The sequence below is a fragment of the Gopherus flavomarginatus genome, chromosome 4 (genome assembly GCF_025201925.1).
Source record: "Gopherus flavomarginatus isolate rGopFla2 chromosome 4, rGopFla2.mat.asm, whole genome shotgun sequence".
Lineage (NCBI taxonomy): Eukaryota > Metazoa > Chordata > Testudines > Testudinidae > Gopherus > Gopherus flavomarginatus.
Genome location: NC_066620.1, coordinates 37889574 through 37911156, shown reverse-complemented (window position 1 = coordinate 37911156; position 21583 = coordinate 37889574). Strand labels below are relative to the sequence as shown.

The 21583-nt window shown below is 42.1% G+C and overlaps 1 protein-coding gene and 1 long non-coding RNA gene across 4 annotated transcripts in view; one reads left to right on the top strand and one right to left on the bottom strand.

Annotated features, from left to right (window-relative positions):
• Positions 1-4805, bottom strand: part of LOC127050256 (uncharacterized) — a 77194-nt gene extending 72389 nt beyond the window's left edge. Inside the window, exon 1 of the long non-coding RNA XR_007774181.1 lies at positions 4165-4805. This is a non-coding gene — a long non-coding RNA (uncharacterized LOC127050256). The remainder of the gene's footprint in view (positions 1-4164) is intronic.
• The window catches only part of EPAS1 (endothelial PAS domain protein 1), a 151189-nt gene continuing 132848 nt past the window's right edge, over positions 3243-21583 (top strand). For 2 of the 3 annotated variants that reach the window (XM_050951802.1, XM_050951800.1), the window contains exon 1: positions 4909-4952. In XM_050951802.1, coding sequence (XP_050807759.1) covers positions 4924-4952 — 29 coding nt within the window. In that variant the 5' untranslated portion in view covers positions 4909-4923. Of the gene's footprint in view, positions 3637-4908; positions 4953-21583 lie in introns of those variants that run through there. The other variant, XM_050951801.1, reaches the window with a different exon arrangement.

The window sequence follows — 21583 nt, the reverse complement described above, 5'->3', positions numbered from 1 at the left end:
GCAAGTTTAAAACAAAAAAAGGAAGTATTTTTTCACACAACTCAACTTGTGGAATTCCTTGCCAGAGAATATTGTGAAGGGCAAGACTATAACAGGGTTCAGAAAAGAGCTAGATAAGTTCATGGAGGATGGATCCATCAGTGGCTGCTAGGCAGAATGGGTAGGGATGGTGTTTCTAGCCTCTGTTTGCCAGAAGCTGGGAATGAGCAACTGGGAATAGATCACTTGATGATAACCTGTTCTGTTCAGTCCCTCTGGGGCACCAGGCATTGGCCACTGTCAGAAGATAGGATATTGGGCTAGATGGACCTTTGATCTGACCCAGTATGGCCGTTCTTATGTTTTTATATTTGGCCCCTAGAATAGGTGGATATGTTTTGATTTGCAGAAAATTGGAACAATCTTTTCAAATGTGGAGCATCTGTTCCCTCTTCTGTTAGCCAGGATTGAGAACTAGTTGTTTATACTGTCATTTCTGGCAATCTTAGGACCATTTTATTGAATCTGTGGCTGAAACCCTGACTCCTCTGGAGTCAGTGGCAAAACTCGCATGATTTCAATGGGGCCTTTTATTATTCTGATAATTGATGCATGGCTGACAACCTTGAAAATCCTTTATGCTTATTTACTTTCCTTATCTCCATGACATAGCAATATCATCACTACCATGCTCCTGGGCAAGGAAAGAATATAATATATTTTAAAATCTATCATCATTCCTCAGACATTTTGGGGAGTCACTCTTGAGTAGGCCATTACTGCTCCAGTACTTTCAGCCCCTGCTGGTCAAAGGAGCAAGAAATGTGTGCTGCAATATGGCCATCTAGAACAGTGTCGCTAGGACTAGGCCAATGGGTAAAATCTGAGTTTTACTGTGCATTTTAAATTTAGCCATTTTAAATTCTTTGCTTGTCTGACTCTGAAGTCAAGTTGTTTATTCACAAAGCAGTGACATCAGCAAAAATCAGTGAAGGACCAAGAACTCAAGTTAATCTGGAGAATGAATGACTGGTTCTTTGATCCTGCTGCATTCTTTTATCACTTGAAGGCTAAACTTAGCCCTGTACATACAAATTCTGTTTAACCAGGGTTACTTAGGTTTTAAATATTTGCAGTTTTCTTTTGTGTAGGTTCTGTTGTATAAGAAACTGTTACCACATAATCAGATTGCTGCTATGCAAGCATGGGTAGCTCTCTTCAGATGAGCAGAATGTATTACTAATATAGAAATATATATATTGCTTTAAACATGTTACACAAAGAAACACTTCTCTGACCAATATTTTTCTAAACAGTATATGAAAGTGGCATGGGGAAATAGCTAAACTTTGAAGAATGGAGAAATAATCTATTATAGGCAAAATATGAAGTTATTTCCATTATGATGAAGTGTAAGAAAACAAGCAATTTTTATTCTGAGCAAAAGATGTTTTGGGTTTGAGTTGTCTAATTAAAAAAAAATCTTAAGTATTTAGAGATCATGAATGCAATTAAGCTGAAAAATAAATAGATTGTAGTGTGAGGAAATAATTTTTGATACGACAGAGACTTATTTAATTGTACAATTTGAAAAATGTCATAGCAGGAGCTCACAGGAATTGAGCGTTAGTACTTTATTTCCCCAGCAGACACTTAATACCAAAAAAGTTTTTTATTGCTGTTTTTATTTGAACAAAAAACAAGGATACAATGGCTTTTTAAAAAGAAACAAAATGTAGAAGTCTGAGGAAGGAAGATCAGTAAGCTGAGGGCCTGTGCAAACTTATGCTCCAATATTCACTTCTCTCCAGATGTGATCTGCACTGGAGCACAATCACTGAGTCTGTGACCCCATTTCCTCCCTCATTTGGAACATTCATATGTGATACTAATATTTTGAAGAGTAACTGAGCACCGGGAGTTAGTAGTTGTGAGAAGGGTATTTTTTCATCAGTGTGTGGCTGACTAATTTGGGTTTTGAGCTTGTCGAATGGCTGCTGGGTTTGTGGCTATTGATATGAAAGATGTATTAATATAGACAGTCTTAAATTTTTGTGAAGAGCATTTTTTAGTTAAGGTATAATCCAGATAGATAAATTTGTGAGAACAACCTGGGTGAGGGATTTAAAGAAAGTCCTGGGAACTTTACCAAGCACACAGCCAGCTAAAGCAAGTAATCACTTTTCTATGACCCCACCACCATAGTATCTGAATGTCTTAACCTTAATATCAAAGGCCCAGATCTACAAAGGTATTGAGGCTCCTAACTTCCACTAAATGCCTCTGTGAATCTTTGCCAAACTAGCTATTTCCTAATTAATGAGAGGCATCGCCTCTGCGACGCTCCTAGTCGGAGGAGCAGCCCCAGCCAGCTGAAGGCGGAGGGAATTGAGAGGCCTTATCTGCATGTACTAAGAGGGCAAAAGCATGATGATGAGAGCTTGATTTTTCGAGTCTGAAGAATGACCCCTGCAGACCCAGTGCATCCACGACAGAAAAACAATTCGTATAAAATACAATCTCTTCCTCCCCCCGGCAAAAAAAACAACAACAACGCTTGTGTGTGTGGGGGGCGGGGGGAGGGTATAAGTCACCCACAAGCCAATGTTTACAGCCCCAGTCACGTTTCTGCCTGACCTGCCAGGTGCTCCCAGCTACCTTCCCCTAAGGCTATTCTCGGGCAGCTCGCCCCCGTCTCCCCCCCGCCCCCCGCTGCTCTGGCTGGGAAAGTGCTGGAGTGCCCGGGGCAGCAGCGCAGGCCGAGTTGCGGGGCGAGCTCAGCCAAGCATCCCGCCCGATGCAGCAAGTGATAAGGCACCGCGCGGAGGAGGGAAATCCGCCCCCTGGGCCGGGAGCAGACGCTGCCGAGGGGCGGGAATTGCCCCCTGCAAAGCAATCGCTGCCCCCTTCCCGGCACGCTGCCCTGCCCCCTCCAGCCCAGCGGGGTGCTGCTGGCAGGGCTGCTGCAGGGGGCTGCGTGGTGCAGCGCAGCGGGAGGAAAGACTCCCGCTGCCCACAACGTCCCCTCCGCCCCCGCGTCCCTTGAGCGCTCCTTGCTGGCCCTGCCACCCTCGCGGCGTTGACCTCATCTCGGCAAGTCCTGCTGGAGCCTGGGTGGACGTGGTGGGAGGGGGCAGCGGGAGGAGGAGGGCTCAGCCAGCTCCCGTCCCCATTGGAGAACGAGCCGCGACAGCTCCAGCGGGAGACGGGGCTAAAGAGGCTGAACCTGCCCCCCGGAGCCCAGGGAAGCCTGAAGTTTTAAAGTGAGAACTTTCTTCTGGCAGGGCTTCAGATTTGAGGGGGATCCCGGTCTCTCCCTTCTCCTTCCCCCCTGGGCGGGCTGTACAATCCTCGGCAGTGTCCTGAGACTGTATGGTCAGCTCAGGGGCGACCTGGCCAGGATTGCTTCAGCCTTTTCCTACAGGACAACTGGTGCACCAGCGTTGCTGTCAGCTGCGAGAGCGCGAGCCATTCCCCGGCCTTCCCCCCTCCACGCCTGGGATCTCTAGGCTGCCGGGTGCTTTTGGGGGGCAGAGGGGATCGGCAAGCAGGACACCCACAGCCGTGACCGAGGGGCCCTGGTTGGCAGCCCGAGTTGGTTTAAGCAGCACAACGAGCAGCAGCCTCAGTAATGACAGCTGACAAGGAAAAGAAAAGGTAAGCGAGACGGGGGCACAAGCGGCTGGATAGGCTCTGGGGTGGGATGTGCAATGAACGTGGGAACAGTGCAACTGCAAACGTGGTGCCCGGGGAGAGGCACGGGGTTTGGGAGTCTCCTGAGTTATGACGGTCCCAAGGACAGGACCGTGTCTCGTCGCCTGCTGGAGGGGTCATTGGTTGCTGCTGCCTGGGTGACTTCGATTTCTCCCGCAAGGCTGAGGCTGTTGCGTGGACTCCAGGTCCTGGGGCTGCCCCCGCGGCTGGGACTCAGGATGCTTTCAGGCTAGAGCTGCCTGCCGCTGCTACCAAACTACCCAAGCTGGCGCTTTACGGATCCAGCCATGGTCGAAGTTCATGGTAGTGATCCCATTGACTGCCGAGGCGCGGGATCGGGCCCTGAGAGGGGTAGCGGCAGGAAAAATGGTTCTTGACAGTTAATTGTCTTGGTTGATCGCCGCAGCCGCGAAGGAAGAGGTCATTTCAGCAGGGCAGCAAAGATAACCTTCCTGCCCAAGCCGCGCACACCACCACAAAACTTTACACCACACGCGGAGGGTGGTCGCAGCCCTGCGCCTTCCTCTCTCAGTCTGTAGCGGCCCAGGCAAAATGAAGTCGAGTCCAAGATGGGTTGGTGCAGCAGGTTACAAAAAGTTAATTCCCCCGAGAGGTGAAGGATTAAAAAACAGCATAGCAGGTGGGGTGAGTTGTTGCACTGAACCAGGGCAGAAGGAATTTACCAGGATGAACGATTTCCTAAAAGTGATCTCAAAAGTAGGTAGTTTCAAAAGCTCCTCGTCATGTCATATACATTATAGGGAAACGTAGCATATGCAGTGGTGAGGCTCCAGCCCGCACTTTCATGCGTCCCTGGGAGCTTCAGGGAAGCGTAATGGATACTCCGCCGCTTCCCCGGGAGAGCACATGAGCAATATACCCCAGTTTTCCACCTGCGCTCCCCAGTGCGGGTTTAGGATAAAAACTGGGATATAAAGCCAAGCAAGTGTAAGTTCCGCATTCATCCAACCCCGGTTGATAGGACCCCGGCTGGAGTCTCAGGGGATAAGTACCCTGTGTTATTTTCCCAATGGGACTTTCGGCGAGCGCGGGGGCCAGTCGGGAGACATGGCATCGTAGGCTCGGCTGAGCTCAGTTACACCGGTTGTGAATCCGGACTCATTTTCCTTAAGGGGGCAGAGTGAGTCCGGATTAAGTCCTGTGTAACTGATCAGTATTTAGCCCAAGCGTTGGCTGGAACACTGACCGAGCGGATCTCCTCTGCAGCTAATGCTCCAGGGAGCTGAGCTCAGGGTGGAGTTAGTCCCTTTCCTGTTGAGGGTCTGCACTTCGGTTGCATTGAAAGTGAATATCCTGATAGCGGCGCTCTGATTAGCTGCGCTGGGCAATTTTCAGCTGTCTGTTTTCTGATTGGCTGCACCAGAGAGGTCTCTGCTACTCGGAGGCTAAGGCAGGGATGGGCAAACTTTTTGGCTTGAAGGCCACATTGGGGAATAGAAATTGTATGGTGGGCCATGAATACTCACTAAATTGGGGTGGGGTTGTAGGTGGGGGTGCTGGAGAGGATGAGGGCTGGTTAGGGGTGTGGGCTCTGGGGTGGGGCTGGGGATGAGGAGTTTGGGGTGTAGGAGGGTGCTCTGGGCTGGGATTGAGGGGTTTGGAGAGTGGGAGGGGGATCAGGGTTGGGGCGTAGAGAGAGGCTCAGGGGTGCAGGCTCTGAACTGCACTTATCTCAAGAGGTTCCCGGAAACAATGGCATATCCCTTCCATGGCTCCTACGCCACAGCGCCTGCAGCTCCCATTGGAGCACATAGGAGCCAGAGTGGGGCTGTGCCATGGCTGGTGTGGTCCCTGGCTGGAGCACCTGAGCGGGGCTGAGCCCCAGACCTCGCTCCCCAGTTTGTCCACCCATGGGCTAAGGTCTCCCCCCCTTCCATTTACTCCCACTTTTTTGCTCCATCCAAAAATTTTCTGCTAAGTGGGAAAGAATCCACCTTTCTGGTGGTTATCAATCTTCCTCATACAAAGAAGAGCGTACAATATAATCGAAAATACATAACTGCACCCATAGCTGGTCATTTGAAACTAAGGTCATGCACATATGCAGACCACAATCAACAACAAATACTAGTTCTCCAATTCAGGGTTATTTAGTTCATTAGTTTTCGGCAATTAAGCTAATGCAATTTACAACAAGGTTTATTATTTTTAATGTCAATTAGGTAATTATTTTTTGAGTTGAAGATGGTGTTTTAGAAGGAAGGAATTTTAACAAAACATGCTTCTTAATTACAATTACATGGGAATAGTTTACATGTTATGTAAACATTTTATTAATTTTATATTGCCGATAAATCTCAACATATGGTGTACTGAGGGTGTACTGTGTAGATGGCCTCATAATTTTGGGGATCTGATGAAACACCAGAATTTAATATAGGACCAGAGGAGCATGTTGTGTTTTAACTGCCAATCATTTCACTTAAAGTTGAGGGCTCTGTGAATATGCTGAGCACAGTTATTGGGTAGGTGTTTCTCTCTTACTCTTACTAAATATTTTTTGTTGTAAGGAGATGTAAAGTAAGGATTTAATTATATCATAGTAATATGGCCAAGGAAAACAGAAATCCAGGTATTCAAGCTCCGTAATTACCACTGAGAACCTACTGAATCTTAATACAAATTGTTACGGTGCTCTGTACACCTTACAGGTGGAAACAAAGGGAAGGAAATCAGGAACTATAGTGCAAAACTGGCAGACATTTAACTCATGAAATCAATGAGAGTACTTGCATGAGTAAAGACTATCCAAGTGATTAAAAATTGCAGGATTGACCCATGTGTTGAGATATTCAAGCTATTTTATGCTATCAGTGTTTGCAAGATTGACTTTTGTCATTGAATACAGAAATATGTAAATACAAGCTGTAATTTATGAAGGAAATATCTTATCTTGCCATTGTTCTTATATAGTTGTTTCATTTACTGATATACTAAGCTTCTAAAAATTGTTTTTAATATTTCATTTTAATTTGTGCACTAGCTCCAGATCATTGACTAAGCTACACTATGACCAGTGTGAAAATTATTGCACTGGATAACTTTAGTTAAATTGTATTTTTAGAACCATCAGCATATCAGATATTAATGTATTAGCGCTATATACTTTATCTGAACTGCACATTTGTTCTACATATGAGTTAACATTCTATGCAAAGAACGATGTACTGGATAATGTTATGTACCCTCATAATTCTGTTTTGAAGAGAAGTGTGAAAAAAATTATAGTACAGTAAGGTGTATTATAAAAATATGTAGTACGTTTAATAAAGGGCTGAAATAATCGTCAGACTGAAAATTCACAATTTTAATGAAAGATAGTAATATCACAGTTTTTAACAAAAAAAATCACTCAATCACCTAAAACTATAAGGGAATGACAGTGTCTAGTGCACAGAGAACTTTGACTAAGCGGATTTTAGGGTGTGACTGCACTGCAATTAAACCCCTGTGGTGGGGCTGTAATATTGCAGTGTAGATGTTTGGGCTTGGCTTGCCAGCCATAGGTGTTTTGCAGTGTAGACATACCCATAGATGGCAACTGTCTCAAGACAACGGTGTAATTGCCAAAACAGTTCAGTTACTATGTGTCATGCTGCAGCATTGAGAGTGGCTAAAAAGTTCAGTTCTCAAGGGGCAGGTCTTGCCACAGATGGTGCAGGTTTAAGGCTTGGCCCGAAGATGAAACCAGTGCACTACTGGTGCTTGAGGCCTACTGCACTTTCTTCTTTCCTCTCTTTGGTTTTCTCTCTCTAAAGTGCCTAAGAATATACTTTTATATACAGCACAATACTGAAATTTAGGAGATCTGGGTTCTAATTTACTGGTTCTGCCATTGACTCAAGTGTGATCTTAAGTAAATCACTTGACATTCTTGTGCCTATTTCCATATCTCAGAAGTAGGTGTGTAATAGAGGTGTGTAATAGGGGTGAGTACAATGTTTGTATGGGGCTTTGAGATGAAAGGTCATGTATCTAGTTCAGTATTCTTTCAGGTGTGTGTGTATGAATGTATGTATGTACAGGAATATTCTGCATAGTCAATTGAAACTTAATATATTTTATTTTCATTTGTTGCTTTTATATGAATGATTTATTGCCTTTAGTTTATCAGTTGCTACAGTATTATTAGCTTGATTTCTAGCTGGATATACAGCTGGAAACTTAACGTGGCTCACATAATATCACAATTTATAAATCAATTTCATGGAGAAAAAGTGATGATGCTAATAAAAATCTGTTTTGTAGGACTTCCAGGCAAGTCTCGAAGCATAAGCCTTGAGGAACAGTTCTGCCACCATAAAACAAGTGGCACTCCATGAAGGATAATCCAGGACATTTTACACTGTGCTTTAAAAATCAAAGATCATCCTAGGATTCTCGCATGGGAGTTACATTTCAGTCCAAGTCAAAGAGATCTGAGCGACATTTTATGTAGAACTGTCAAGTTGTCTCACTCTCATTAGTAGGTGTAAGGTGCGTTTCCGAAAATAAAAATCTGGTCTGAGTCATCTACCACCGACTTTGATGGAAAATGAATAGATCCATTACTTCAAATTAGTCAGTGGAAAGCTTCTTGTAGGTATTTGTATTCTTAAACAAAAAGTAAATATTTCTTAGAATATTAATATATTTTAATAAATCATTGAAAGAATAAAACAAATTTTACTTGCAAGATAATATAAACTAAGAGTAATCAATATAGCATATATTTAATCTTCATATTCCAAACATGGCCATATGCAAAATCATGATACAATTTTTTTTCATATGATATTTCAGTGTTCTGAGAACTTCTTTTCAGATATTTGAAATGTCTTTGGATTTTATTTAACCATGATTGATTTTTGCTTGTAATTGGTTATTTTTTTATAGTTAGAATTTATTTTCTTCAAGACACATTGCAGGACCAAGTAGATTTTGGTCTGTATTTATCAGGAACATAGGATTTAGTGTTTCATGTGGAACAGTCTTTGGAGTAAAGCGAATGAGTGCAGACACTGTCAAAGCTGTTCTTTTGCTCAAAGTGAACACTGATGATGCTTGTTCAGTGTTTCCTGATAAATTCATTCAGAACACAGATTGCTGGAAAAAAAACTACTAGAGATTTTTCAAGTTGAGAAAATGAACAACTTAGACTATGAGAAATATGCATGTGCCACTGCTGAGTCAGAATCTGGCAGCAGTGATTTTTAAGTGTACTTTTGTATGATTGTTTCATTATTCCCCCCCATGTCTGCAGAAAAGTTAATGGTTGTTAATGACACTATACTGAAGTCAGATTTTTTTTATAAGCCGTGCTAATTTTTAGGTGATATTAGAGGGGGAGGGAACAGGGTATGAAAAAATTGACCAAAACACCAAACATCTGATACTTAAATATCCCTGTTCAACTGTGGCTAGATAACTGAATGCTTTCTATTAATATTTAAAGCTTGATACTGCTAAGTGCTAAGAAACTCTCATGAGATACTTTGTGCCTTCAACTCCCATTGACCTGTCCCTTAAAGGACTGATTCTGCATAACTGAGGTCAATGAGAAATTTGCCATTTTCTTTAATCGGAGAAGGATGTGGTCCTAAGAGCTTTACCATCAATAGTAGCCTGCAAATCCTTACTCACAAAAGAACTAATCCAATTGTCAGAAACCAAGTCCCATAGACTTCAGTGGCACCCACATCCAATTAGAAGGGGTAGGTTTCAGTTCCCAAGCCACTGTTCATTCCACTCATATTACAGCCCAAATATTTGGACTTTATACAGGTTGAATGGATTTCACCCAGATAACTGCAGAATGTGGGCATTTGTTGTCATTTGTGAGACTACTAAAATTGTCTTGGTTTCTGCCAAGTTATATATACTTTTGACTTCACAACCACTGTTTCTGTCAAAAGTCATAACCATTCACATGATGAATGCTAAAATCTGGCACCCTTGAGTGGAGTACGTCATTTTGATTTTCTGTTTGTCAAATAACATTACATTTTCTACTAATCTGTTCTTATCCCCAGTTATCATATATTCACCCTGTTCAGATACTATGGAAGCCTTCAGTACTGGAATTCTGTTATTATGGTATTCTTCATATTTAGGGACCTTGCCATATATCTAAATAATGAATTTCCTCTTGCTTTCTATAGCACATCTAATTTTATGATGTAGCAGTCACATCTGGAAATTCCAGTGTATACATTTCAAAACAAGAGGTGTTGTGCACTGTGAATTCTATAACTGTGTTTTTAAGTACTTCCACTAACTGCAAAAATTTGACCTATCTACAAGAATTATAAACTTCCAGTGAACAAAATTTTATTTTCCTACGTTTAAGAATTTTACAAGCTGTGCAGAAAGGGGAAAAAAGTACTGCATTGTCTTGAAAACTTAGCTTCTGGAGAGCCAGATACTACAACCTTTATTCCTGAAAGCAGTTCTTACTGCTGTAGGTAGTCCCATTGAAGTCAATGGAATTATAGCACTCGTATGAGTAAGCACTGAAGAATTGGGCTGTTTGTTACCAGCATAATAGTTTGTTTGGCAAAGAGTGAAAGGAAGATGTGTAATGTATTGCAATTCATATTTCAAATGTGAGCATAGAACTGACCTTTCTTAGTTGTATTTTTTCCAAATGTAATGCTTGAACTACAATGCTCAAGCTCCAGTGTCGGGTGAAACTCATTATAATCATTTTCTTTACGTTGAGCATCTTGCTACGTGAACTGAAAAAACAGCCTTGCAGAGAAAAAAACCTATTTCATTTGGTTCATTTGACTCCTCTCAAGTTATGAATATCAGGTAAAGGAACTGATGGCCAATGAGGCATAGTAATAAAGGCAGATTATTTTAAATACAGTAAATTCTATAATGAAAAGTTGGGTGAGGTAACATTTTTTGCTGGACCAACTTCTGTTGGTGAAAGAGACACACTTTCGAGATTACACAGAGCTTTTCTTCACATCTGGGAAAGGTACTCAGAGGGTATGTCTACACTGCCGCTCACCTGTGTCACCTGACTTGGGTTCACAGGGCTTGGGCTGAGGGGTTACAAAACTGTGATGTAGGTTTTCGGGCTCAGGCTGGATCCTGGGCTCTGGCGCACTCCCCATTCACTGGGTCCCAGATCCTGGGCTCCAGTCCAAGCCCGAACATCTACACTGGCTGCAGTTTTTAGGCCCATGAGCCTGTGTTGGCTGACACAGGCTTGCCACAAGTTTTTTATTGCAGTGTAGACACACCCAAGTGTCACAGCTAAATACAAGGTGGAGCAGGTTTGTTTATCATGAGAGTTAACATGTTGTAAGACAGTGGCTCTCAACCTTTTCAGATGACTGTACCTCTTTCAGAGTCTGATTTGACTTGCGTATCCTCAGGTTACACCTCACTTAAAAACTGCTTACTTACAAAATCAGACATAAAAATACACAAGTGTCACAGCACACTGTTCCTGAGAAATTGCTTACTTTCTTATTTTTACCATATAATTATAAAATCAATTGGAATATAAATATTGTACTTACATTTCAGTGTACAATATGTAGAGCAGTATAAACACGTTATTGTCTGTATGAAATTTTAGTTTGTACTGACTTTGCTAGTGCTTTTTATAAAGCCTGTTGTAAAACTAAGCAAATATCTAGATGAGTTGATGGTACCCCCTGGAAGGCCTCTGAATACCCCCTGGGGTACATTAACTCTCTTACAACCTGGTTGAGAACCACTGTTGTAAGAGAGCCATTCCAGGTAAAAGCAGCAAAGAATCCTGGGGCACCTTATAGACTAACAGACGTTTTGGAGCATGAGCTTTCGTGGGTGAATACCCACTTCGTCAGCATCAATATTCACCCACGAAAGCTCATGCTCCAAAACGTCTGTTAGTCTATAAGGTGCCACAGGATTCTTTGCTGCTTTTACAGATCCTGACTAACATGGCTACCCCTCTGATACTTGATTCCAAGTAAAGTGAGTAATTAAACACCTCTGCAATAAGAGGACAAAGGATCCTGCCTTCACAAATGCAAAACCTGCAGACATCTCTCCACTGGTGTGATGATCAGTATGCCTCACAACGTATCTTTCAAGATCCATAGGTCCTACATGTGTCACTCAAACCATGTGGTATACCTCATCCACTGCACTAAATGTCACAATAACAACTGTGTGGGTGAAACAAGACAATCATTATGCTCTAGAACGAACACAAATAGAAAAGACAAAAACACCATATCACCTGTGGGTGAACATTTTTCACAAAATGCTCATTCCATATCTTACCACTCAGTCCTTATCCTCAAAAGAAACCTGCGCAACCTTCAAAGGATGAGCCTGGGACCTTAAATTAATAACTTCGTTAGACACTAAAAATCATGGACTTAATAAAGACACTGGATTTATGGCTTATTGCAACAGTCTATAACCCACTAACCTGCCTATGACTGGAGAGGTGTTAACTGCAGACTTCACCTTGACTGGTCCCTTACAACATGTTAACTTCTTATGCTAAACAATCTATTCCACTTGGCATCTAGCTGTGTCACTGAATACTTTTCCCAGATGTGAAGAAGAGCTCTGTGTCAACTCGACTGCTTGTCTCTTTAATTAACAGAAGTTGGTCCAATAAAAGACATTACATCACCCACCTTGTCTCCCTAATGTCCAGAGACCAACACAGTTATAACAACACTGCAAACAAATAGTTAATTCTAGACACAGAAATGCCTTTTCCATTTAGATCTGTTAATAGTGAAGTGCAGTGATCAGGGTATTCTTTTAAATATTAGTGTGCTTGCTTATACATCATATATACATGCTGGGAGAAAATTCTGGATGTGCATTTCACTTTATGGCATACTGTAAGGCATGAAGTATATGCCAATAGCCAGAACACACCATTATAGATTAAAACAAAATGCAAATATGGTCCACTATGCAGGTGCAGTTTTTTATGTTACTTCCTTGAGAAAAATCTTGTTATCTGTCAGTCTAGTGCTGTGTTCAGTAGCTGCTTAAACATTAGTTGGAGCAAAGTGTTTTAATTAGCTGGTGCTAGTAAGAGCTTAATCACTTAGAGACAGTATTCACTTTTTATTAGACTTGCAAGATTATTCACAACTACCAAGCTTCCTTTTTGTATAATGCTGTGAAACTGCATAATGCCGCTTTCCAATAGCACTGTAGAATACACTATTTGTTTTATGACTTACAGTTGACCAGTTGGATGATAGCAGTTAGTGTCCCAAATTAGCCATATTTAATTATACTTTTTAGTACTAAATTTAATTATGATTTTGGCTCTTTTGCCTGCATGATTGTGTTTAGCTCTAGATTTTTTTTTAATTGTTAAGAATTGTACCACAAACAGTCCTTTGTAAACTGTGTGCCATTTTAGACATTAAAACAATTTTAGGCTGTTTTTATACAGAGTTTGAGATGGGCTAAAATATCCATTGTGCTCCACTGTCCATCGCATTACATGACACAGCAAGTATTGAATATTCCATTCTATAGAAGCTCATTAAGTGTTTTGTCTAACAAGAAGCAAAGTTGCTTTAGTTGAATTTTTGTGTCTGATCTTCAGTCAAAGAGGTGCCCTGATCTTGACCCGTCTTGTATGTATGATTATGTGGAGTCAGCAGTTTTCTTTGATTAATGGAATGTTTATCGTGTTCCCTCCAAAAGATTGTTTGAAAAAGTTCAGAAAACTTTACAAATGTTCTATTTCAGCCTGTGGTTGTGAAATTAATATCAGATTATTGCAGCTTTATGGACAGTTTTGTGCATCTGAGCAGAAGCAGAATGTTTGGTTTGTATTATTTTTTAATGAGGACAGTAGATTAGAAAAAAAACAAAAATCTACAGAAACTGTTTCATTCCAGCTAAAATGTAGGCAAACATACTCTGCTCTGGGATATCAACAATAATAATGACTGGTATCTTGATTCTATGCTGTATTTATTTACGTTGCAAGCCAATTAGAGGCAGAGGAGAGATCTAATAGTTTTACATTTTCACTCTCAAATTTAGCATTTGCCTTTAAACCCTTTAAGAATATACATAGCCAAAACAGAACTAAATACATTCTTTTTTTTCTAAAAGTCCTTAGTAATTCACATGTGTAACATATTTTAGAAGTAAAAGCAAGCTTTAAAAGAAATCTACTGCTCAACAACTTGTGCCTCTCTGTCTATCACCAGGAGCAAAATGTGAAAAAAGTCAGAATTATTAAAATGTTTCTCATCTATAAAAGTAGTCTGGTATGTGAAGTTGATATTAGTTAAATAATTCTCAAAGAAGGAAAATATCAACATGAAGCCTGTCAAATTTTGTCTATGAAGCACGCCAGATTACACTTTTTAATTATGGTCCCTAGGTTGAGTCTACAAAATTAAGGTCTTATATGGAATAGCGTTCCTAAATGACTTAAAAATCTGGGCCAGATCTCCAGCTTGTGTACATTGGGTTAGTTCTGTTAAAGACAATGGAGCAGTATCATTAAGCTTTTAAGTCAACACTTGTCATTGAGATAACTAGGGGCAATTCACATCTCTTACAACTGTATTTTTCCTGAGTGTACATGCAGGAAAGATGGTTATAGCACTTTTCAAGAACTCCTCTTACTAAAAAGTGTAATTGTTGCAATAATCAGACACACGGAAGAATAAAGACTTAGTGAGCTGAATCTTTATTACATCAAGGACATCTGTCTCTAAATTTTAAAATCTTTAGGGAAAAAACCAATAGTAGTGTATCAAATCCATAGATGCTAGGAAGCTAATATAAGTGATTAATGAAATGGGTCTTTAGACTCCAAGATCAATAGAAACGAAACCATTTTAATTTATTATTTCTTATAAACGAAGGATAGAGAGTCAACTTAAATGTCTGTAAACTTTCATTTTAATAACTTGAGCAATGTAGGTATTGAGTTTTCTTTCTTGTTGTTGGGCTGTTGCTTTGGTGATCAACCTTCGTATTATATGAAGATTGCATGTTATGACTAGTTCTTCAACTCTTTCAATGTATCATCTCCAACAGCAATCTGAAGACTATTGATTCCAAAGGCAGCTGGCTGCCCGTTCTCCCAGTTGGACAGGAACACAACTAGATGATCATTTTTGCTAAATGAAGTTGTTGTGTTTACCAAATGAAGCTTTTGATGGTGTAGAATGATTGCCACAATCCGCTGCAATCCTTGTATGTACTATACTCTGTAGTGTACTGATATTCATGAGAGATGCTGTATAAATTAGTCACTCTTTCCCCGCCCCCCCCTCTACTATCTCTTAGCTACTGGGCCTTTATAATTGTTTTTCAGAAAGTAAAAAGTCTGAATGAAGTACTTACTGATGTGAAATGTTGTGCACCTCTAAAAATTAATCAGCACCTTCAACTTCCACTGTGACTTCATTGGCATTCCATTGACTCCTTTCCTGTTCTTTTCTTCCTATTGAGCAGCATGTGGCAGGATCAGAAAGTAGAATACCACAGGGTTTTTATGCATTTAGAGATGTCAGTTGCACATACTTAATTGACATTTCTTTTAAAAGCCCTTTCCTTAACAATGGACTTTGAAGTTTAGACTGTCACTTCTCATTTTAGAAAATACAATTGTACTGTCTAAGGAAAAGATAAAATTAGATATGAAGATTTTTTAAATCAGATAACTGCATTAAATTATGTAGATATTGGTAAAAGTATCATTAGCTAGCAGTCTGAAGGTGTATGTGGTAATAAAATTAGTAGAATCATTAAAAACTTGTTTGGAACCAATAAAATATGAACGTTATCTGTTGTAAATATTTATGTACCCCATTATCTGAGTCTGAAAACATATTTGGAGGCTGAAGATAGACAAATTCGACTAGAAATAAGTCACAAATTTGTAACAATCATAATTAACCAACCATTAGAACAACTAATTTAAGGATCTGATGGATTCTCCATCACTTGCAGTTTTGAGTCAGGACTCAATGTCTTTCTACAAGATATGCAGTAGCTCAAACAGAAGACAGGAGGTTTGATAAAGAAATTATTGGGTGAGCATCCTTGGACTGTGTTATGCAGGAGGTCAGTCTAGATCAGAGGCTCTCAAACTGTGGTCCGAGCTCCATTCAGATGGTCCATGGATAGTTCCCCCTAAGGTGTGTGCCTGCACACAGCCGTGGCTCCACTAATTAGGTGCCTGGACCCTGGAGAAGATGCACATATAAGGTGAGGTGGTGGCCTTAGAGGGAATAAGGGATAAGTGGGAGGGGGCAATGGGGTGAGAAGAAGGGGTGGGGGGAATTTGGGACGTGCAGGGCTGTGGCGGCCAGAGAAAGAGGTGACTTTCCTCAGCACCAGGGCTGGAGCTGCTGGGGAGAGACGGCCCTCTTTCCCAGCATCAGCTCTGTGGTAGGGGAGAGACCTCTGGAGAACTGCCTGAGGGACTTGCCGCTGTCCCTTTTCTGGGTGAGGCACCCTGCCCCCAGCCCAGTAGGGACAGACTCACCTGATATGTCCACGCCTGGCACAGGCGTAACACATCTTCTGTTCCACGCCAGGCCTCCTGGCGCTGGCGCTGGGCTCCTGCTCCAGTCCTCGGTAGTTTCTCCTGAACTCCCTCCGCAGGAGCTTTATTAGGGCCTGCTGTTCCTTTGCCAGCTGGGCCATCTGTCCATGGAGGTCCCATTGCACCTCCAACAGTCCACTCTGGGTCTCCCAGCTCCCCTGCAGGTCATCAGCCCCCTTCCTCTGGGGCGCTGACACTGGGGCCCACCCAGGGACAACACCTGAGGTCTCCCTATAGAAAACCCAGGCGTACCCAGAATCCACCATCTCTTGCTTGTTCCTTCAATGTCCAGGCAATAGTCCCGCTGTCCTGCCTTGCCCCTATGCCTGCATTCTCCATCACCTGTAAGCACGTGGGACTCACCCCTTTGGCGTCTCCTGCTGGTCCTTCTGGGCATTAGCTCATCGAGCCTCCAGAGCACCCTCTGCAGGCTGGTGTCCCTTCCAGACCCGATGCCCTTTGCACACCAGGGTGCTGCACCCTGGCAGTACACCCCAGAGTCTCTGGGTCCCTCCTCCCCAGGGAACTCTCACCCACTGTCCCCACCTCACCTCAGTATAAGGCTACTGCCAGTCATCATCTAGCCCCCACACCCTGGGGCAGACTGCAGTATGAGCCTACTTATTGCTGGCAAGGTTGGGTTTGGACCTGTTGCCTTTGCCTACCCCTAGGCTGTTCTCTGCAACCTCCCATTGGCCTTCTGCTAGGCCGCAGCCTGGGGCTTTCCAGGCTGGAGCTCCCCAGCTTCTCTGCCTTTCCCCAGCCCTACACCACTCCAGTATCCTCTTCAGCACCCAAGCAGCCAAACTCATCTCCCTCTATTGCTAAAGAGTGACTGCTGAGTCCTGGCTCCCAGCCTCTTATATAGGGCTAGCTGAGGCCTGACTGGGACGTGGCCCAGCTGTGGCTGCTTCACCAATCAGTCTAGTAGCTGCTTTCCCCAGGGCTGTCTTTATACCCCTCAGGGCAGGAGTGAGTGACCACCCCGCTACACAAACAAAACTACTTCATATGTAACCCTTCTGCCCATCTGAGTTGGTAGCAACAAGGGCCGAGTTCAGTCTCTAGGGGTTCTGTTTCAATAACATAATGCAAAACTGGCTCAAGCCCCCAACCCAGTGACCTAGGACAATTACATACTTCCCCTCTCGCAAGCACAGAGTCTCAGTGTAGCAAAATCCTTTTAATAAAGGAGGGAAACAATGTGGCATTATGTTGGGGAAACACCACAAACAGGATTCATAACACAAGCCATAGCAAAAGACCCACCCCTCCAAGTAAGTTTGGCAGTATCCTTTCCCCCTCAGGGTCTTAAGTCCAGCAACCGAAAAAATCACCCAAAGTCCTAAAAATCCAACAACCCAAAAATGTCTGTCCCTGGTCAGTGCAGCCCCAGAGTTCAAAAGTTTATCTGCAGAGTTTTACCTCCCAGCCGGGGGTGGGAGGTGGGGAGGGCAGCAGTGTTAAGGGGCACCTTATGTAGTCTGAGGCTGACTGCCCCACCTCTACATGGGGTTCTGCTACAGCCTTCACTGTGAGCCACTCTGATCCACCAGCTGTCCCACAAGCCACTTCAGTCATCCCACAAACTGCTCCGCTCCACCAGCTGCTCAACAACATATCTTCAGGGCACCCCACAGCACTCAGTGATTTCAGCTTATAGTAGAGGAGCCTCAGTACTGGTGCACCATTAGCCAAAATGAATTCAGCTCAGCAGCCTGTAACTAGACTCCTAATATAATTAAAATTAGCTCTGATATTCCACAGTAACAAGAGAGAAAGGTGCAATTAGTATTTCAGGCCCTCAAAAGACACCCATACCATCAACTACAAATACCTGTCCCCAGCCTCTCTTAATTCACTGGGTTTTGGAACCTATGTCCCTGTCTAGCAAGTGTTACTTAGTCGATGGCGAGTCCCTCTGTCATAAAACAGTTTCATTGTCCTTGATTCACATAATCAAGTTAACAATACTTTATTCTTCCTGCCCCAATAACAGAGGAACTGGGGATCCCATAGCAGCCAAAGTGACCATTTGGGCTCATGCTAGGCCGGGTGGGTGTGCCTATGCAAATAAGTTCAGCCCCTGAAGTTCTTTTCCACAACTCGCCCCAGCTGCGGCTGTTTCCCCAATCAGTCTAGTAGCTGCCTTCCCCTGCAACAGCCCCCTCCCAGGGCTGTCTTTATACCCCTCAGGGCAGGAGTAGGTGACCACCCCGCTACACAAACAAAACTACTTCATACAACACTTATATTATCATACAATACTTATACAAATGGCTACCTTTCTTAAGTAAGTTACTGCCATAGGAAACTTAGTACAATAGTATCCACAAACATACTTAGTACATCTGGTATCCACTATGTATTTCGGAAACCACTTTCTTTAAGTAATCAATTTTTGTCAATCCTCTAAAATAGGTTTCCTTGTACATAGTACACTGTAATTTACAAATACTTGAAATAATCTACAGTACTGCTTGAAATAATCTACAGTATTTCATGAAAACCAATGTGCATTATTAAGCTCATTTTCCTGCAGCATAAAGCCCTTGCAATTTTATGTTCTTGGAGTCTTTAATTAATTAAATTTTGTTTGCACACAGTGAAAAATCACTTGATGGTCATGAGAATTTTGATGTGAATGGGTTTAATAGCGTTTCAATTGTCAGTATACTGTAGTTCACCTTTAGAACACACAATTGTGCACTTGCACAACAAATGTTTGCTTAGTATTAAGATAGAGAAGTATGAAGGTCACATGTTAGTGGTTATGAAGGAGCTTTTATAAATGTAATGTAACAAGATTCCATGTATTTTATTTCACCAGAGGTAAATAATGGACACAATAAATGGTAGCATAGTCACTGCACTTAATATCTGAGTAACAGTCCATTTTCACTTGCATTTAACAGTGCATTTGTATGATAAACCACAGACCAATCCTTTAAATATCATTCTTGTTATAACACTCCAGTTATTATCAGTGAATCTCCAAGGCCTGTGCATTCACAATTATATTACCCTCTGTATGAGTGAATTCTTGACATTATCAGCTCTGCTTATTGTCACAATACTTTGAAGATCTTTGATGTGACATTAAAATACAGTAATTTGACTGGCTTTATATATAATGGAAAATGTGCTATTGCTTACAGATCAAACTGAAGCCATCACAATAATTTTAATTCTACCTGCAACTTGCTTCACACTCTAAAGCATTTTCTGTGACACAGTATATGAGGCTGCTACGTCTAGTTAGATTTTATATTCTACTATTGTACAATAGCATTCTTGATCATTGTCAGTCTCATATGCAGGATATAATTCCACTTATTGAGCCCATGAGATAACTACATAGAGTCCTGGCTTGCTGCTGCTCCCGCTGAATTCAATAGGAGCAAGAATGGCTTTGTAAATAATCTTCTGATTAGTAAAATGATACAAATAATTGTAGGGTGAAGTCCTGAATTCGGAATTTATTTGGGTAATGGAAGCTTTGTTTGTGTAAGTTCTGAGTAAAGGACTCCAGGCTTTGGATCTGAGGGCTATATTGTTCCATGAATTTTTAAGCAGTACTTTTACTGAAATGAAAAAATTGATGACACTATGTCCAGAGTATTTGAATGACTTGTGGATTTTACTAAGGTCTAGATTGTCTCTCTTGTGGTGGTTGTGGGGGGAGAAAAACTCTGCTAGAATCCTTTTGGAGAGCTTCTTCCATGATGTTTTGTTGGGAGGGTGGGGTTTCCTCTCTCCTTCCCCCCTGCCCTACAGGAATGAACTGTAAAGTCTGCCACTAAACCCCACTGATTCCCAGGAAAGAAGGGTCATCAGCATGAAGGCCTTGTGCCCCTGATTACCTCTGGTTCTGGCTGCACTTAGGATTCCCCCTTCTAATGAGGATCCCTGCCACAAAGGAGGATCTATGGGAAAAGGACTGTGTTGCTTTTCCCAGGGAATCTCCAGGTGGCCTAACCCAGCCACTTCCCACCCTTCGCTGAAGCCAATTCTAAACAAATGCAGTATGGCGAAAGTCAGCGGAGGCAGCTGACCCCTCCATATATGAATGGGTGAGCTCCATGCATGCAGGAGATCCTCTTTTTGTGGTCACACTGAAGGCAACATCTGGCTCTAGTGCAACAATGTGGCTCCTGCAGTTAAGAAAATGTTGGTGTTTGATTTTTGACACAGCATCGTTCTCACCTGACTGGTTTTGACAACTTAAACTCGTGCTCTTAAAATGCTAACCTAAAGTTGCTGGATCACTGTTTTTAGTCTGACAGCAGAACCTTTTTCTGGCAGCTTTGTTCAGCCCCAATGAACTCTTCAGTGCTACAGTTGTAATAACTTTGTTGTTATAACTGAAGATTTAATTTTCTTACAGTTGTATTTTCCTCTCAAAGTGATTTGAAGGTTATGTTATTGCCATTACTAACCAGAGGGATATTTCTATGAAAACATCCTTTCTACTATCAAGTTGTCTTAACATTGCCACAGGTTTTTACATAGTAGAGCTATATATTCTACAAATGATTCAGAAAAAGAGAATACCCTATTTACATAGGCATGCACTGACCTGAAAGTGGAATATAAGCAGGTGCAGATGTTTGCAGGGAAACTTAATACCACTGTTTAGAAACACTCATTATTACCCATAGAAAAAAATTGTTTATTAACCATGTAACCAGCCAATCCAGAGCCATGTCAAACTGAGGATCTGCAAGCTGAGGATGTCATTTTGTGAATTTCAACTCTGAACTCAGTTATTTGCTCTGACACTGGCTTAGTGCCGGAAGCACTATGAAAGGAGTACACCAAGATCTGTTTCTGGCAACTCCTTTGACTGATACAAGATGAACCCTGACAGGCTCTAGAAACGGCCAGATTTACCACAGCCAGAAGGCTGGCTCTTCAGGAAAGGTCCTTATGGTGGGGGGTTTGGAGTAAATGGAACTAGGGAGGGTCTGCACTTCCTAGAGCTTAAATTGTCCCTTATCAAGAACAGGCATCCTACTTTGAGCAACTTTCTTAAATTACAGTCAGGTGTTTGGAATTAAATACTCAAGGGCCAAGTTCAGAGGTGATGTAACTTCTGGTGTAAATTGCATGCCACTAAGTAGGGTATAAATTACTTGTTGAGGGATTAAAAGGGAGTGAATATGGCAGGAAAAGCATCTAAACTTTTGTAGAGAGGAAGAACCCTGATTAAGGGTCTGGATAAGGAGTCAGGAAATCTGAGTTCGGTTTCTGGTGCTGCCATCAACTTCCTGAGTGATCTCTGGAAATTTAGATAATTGTGCCTCAGTTTTCCATTTGTAAAAG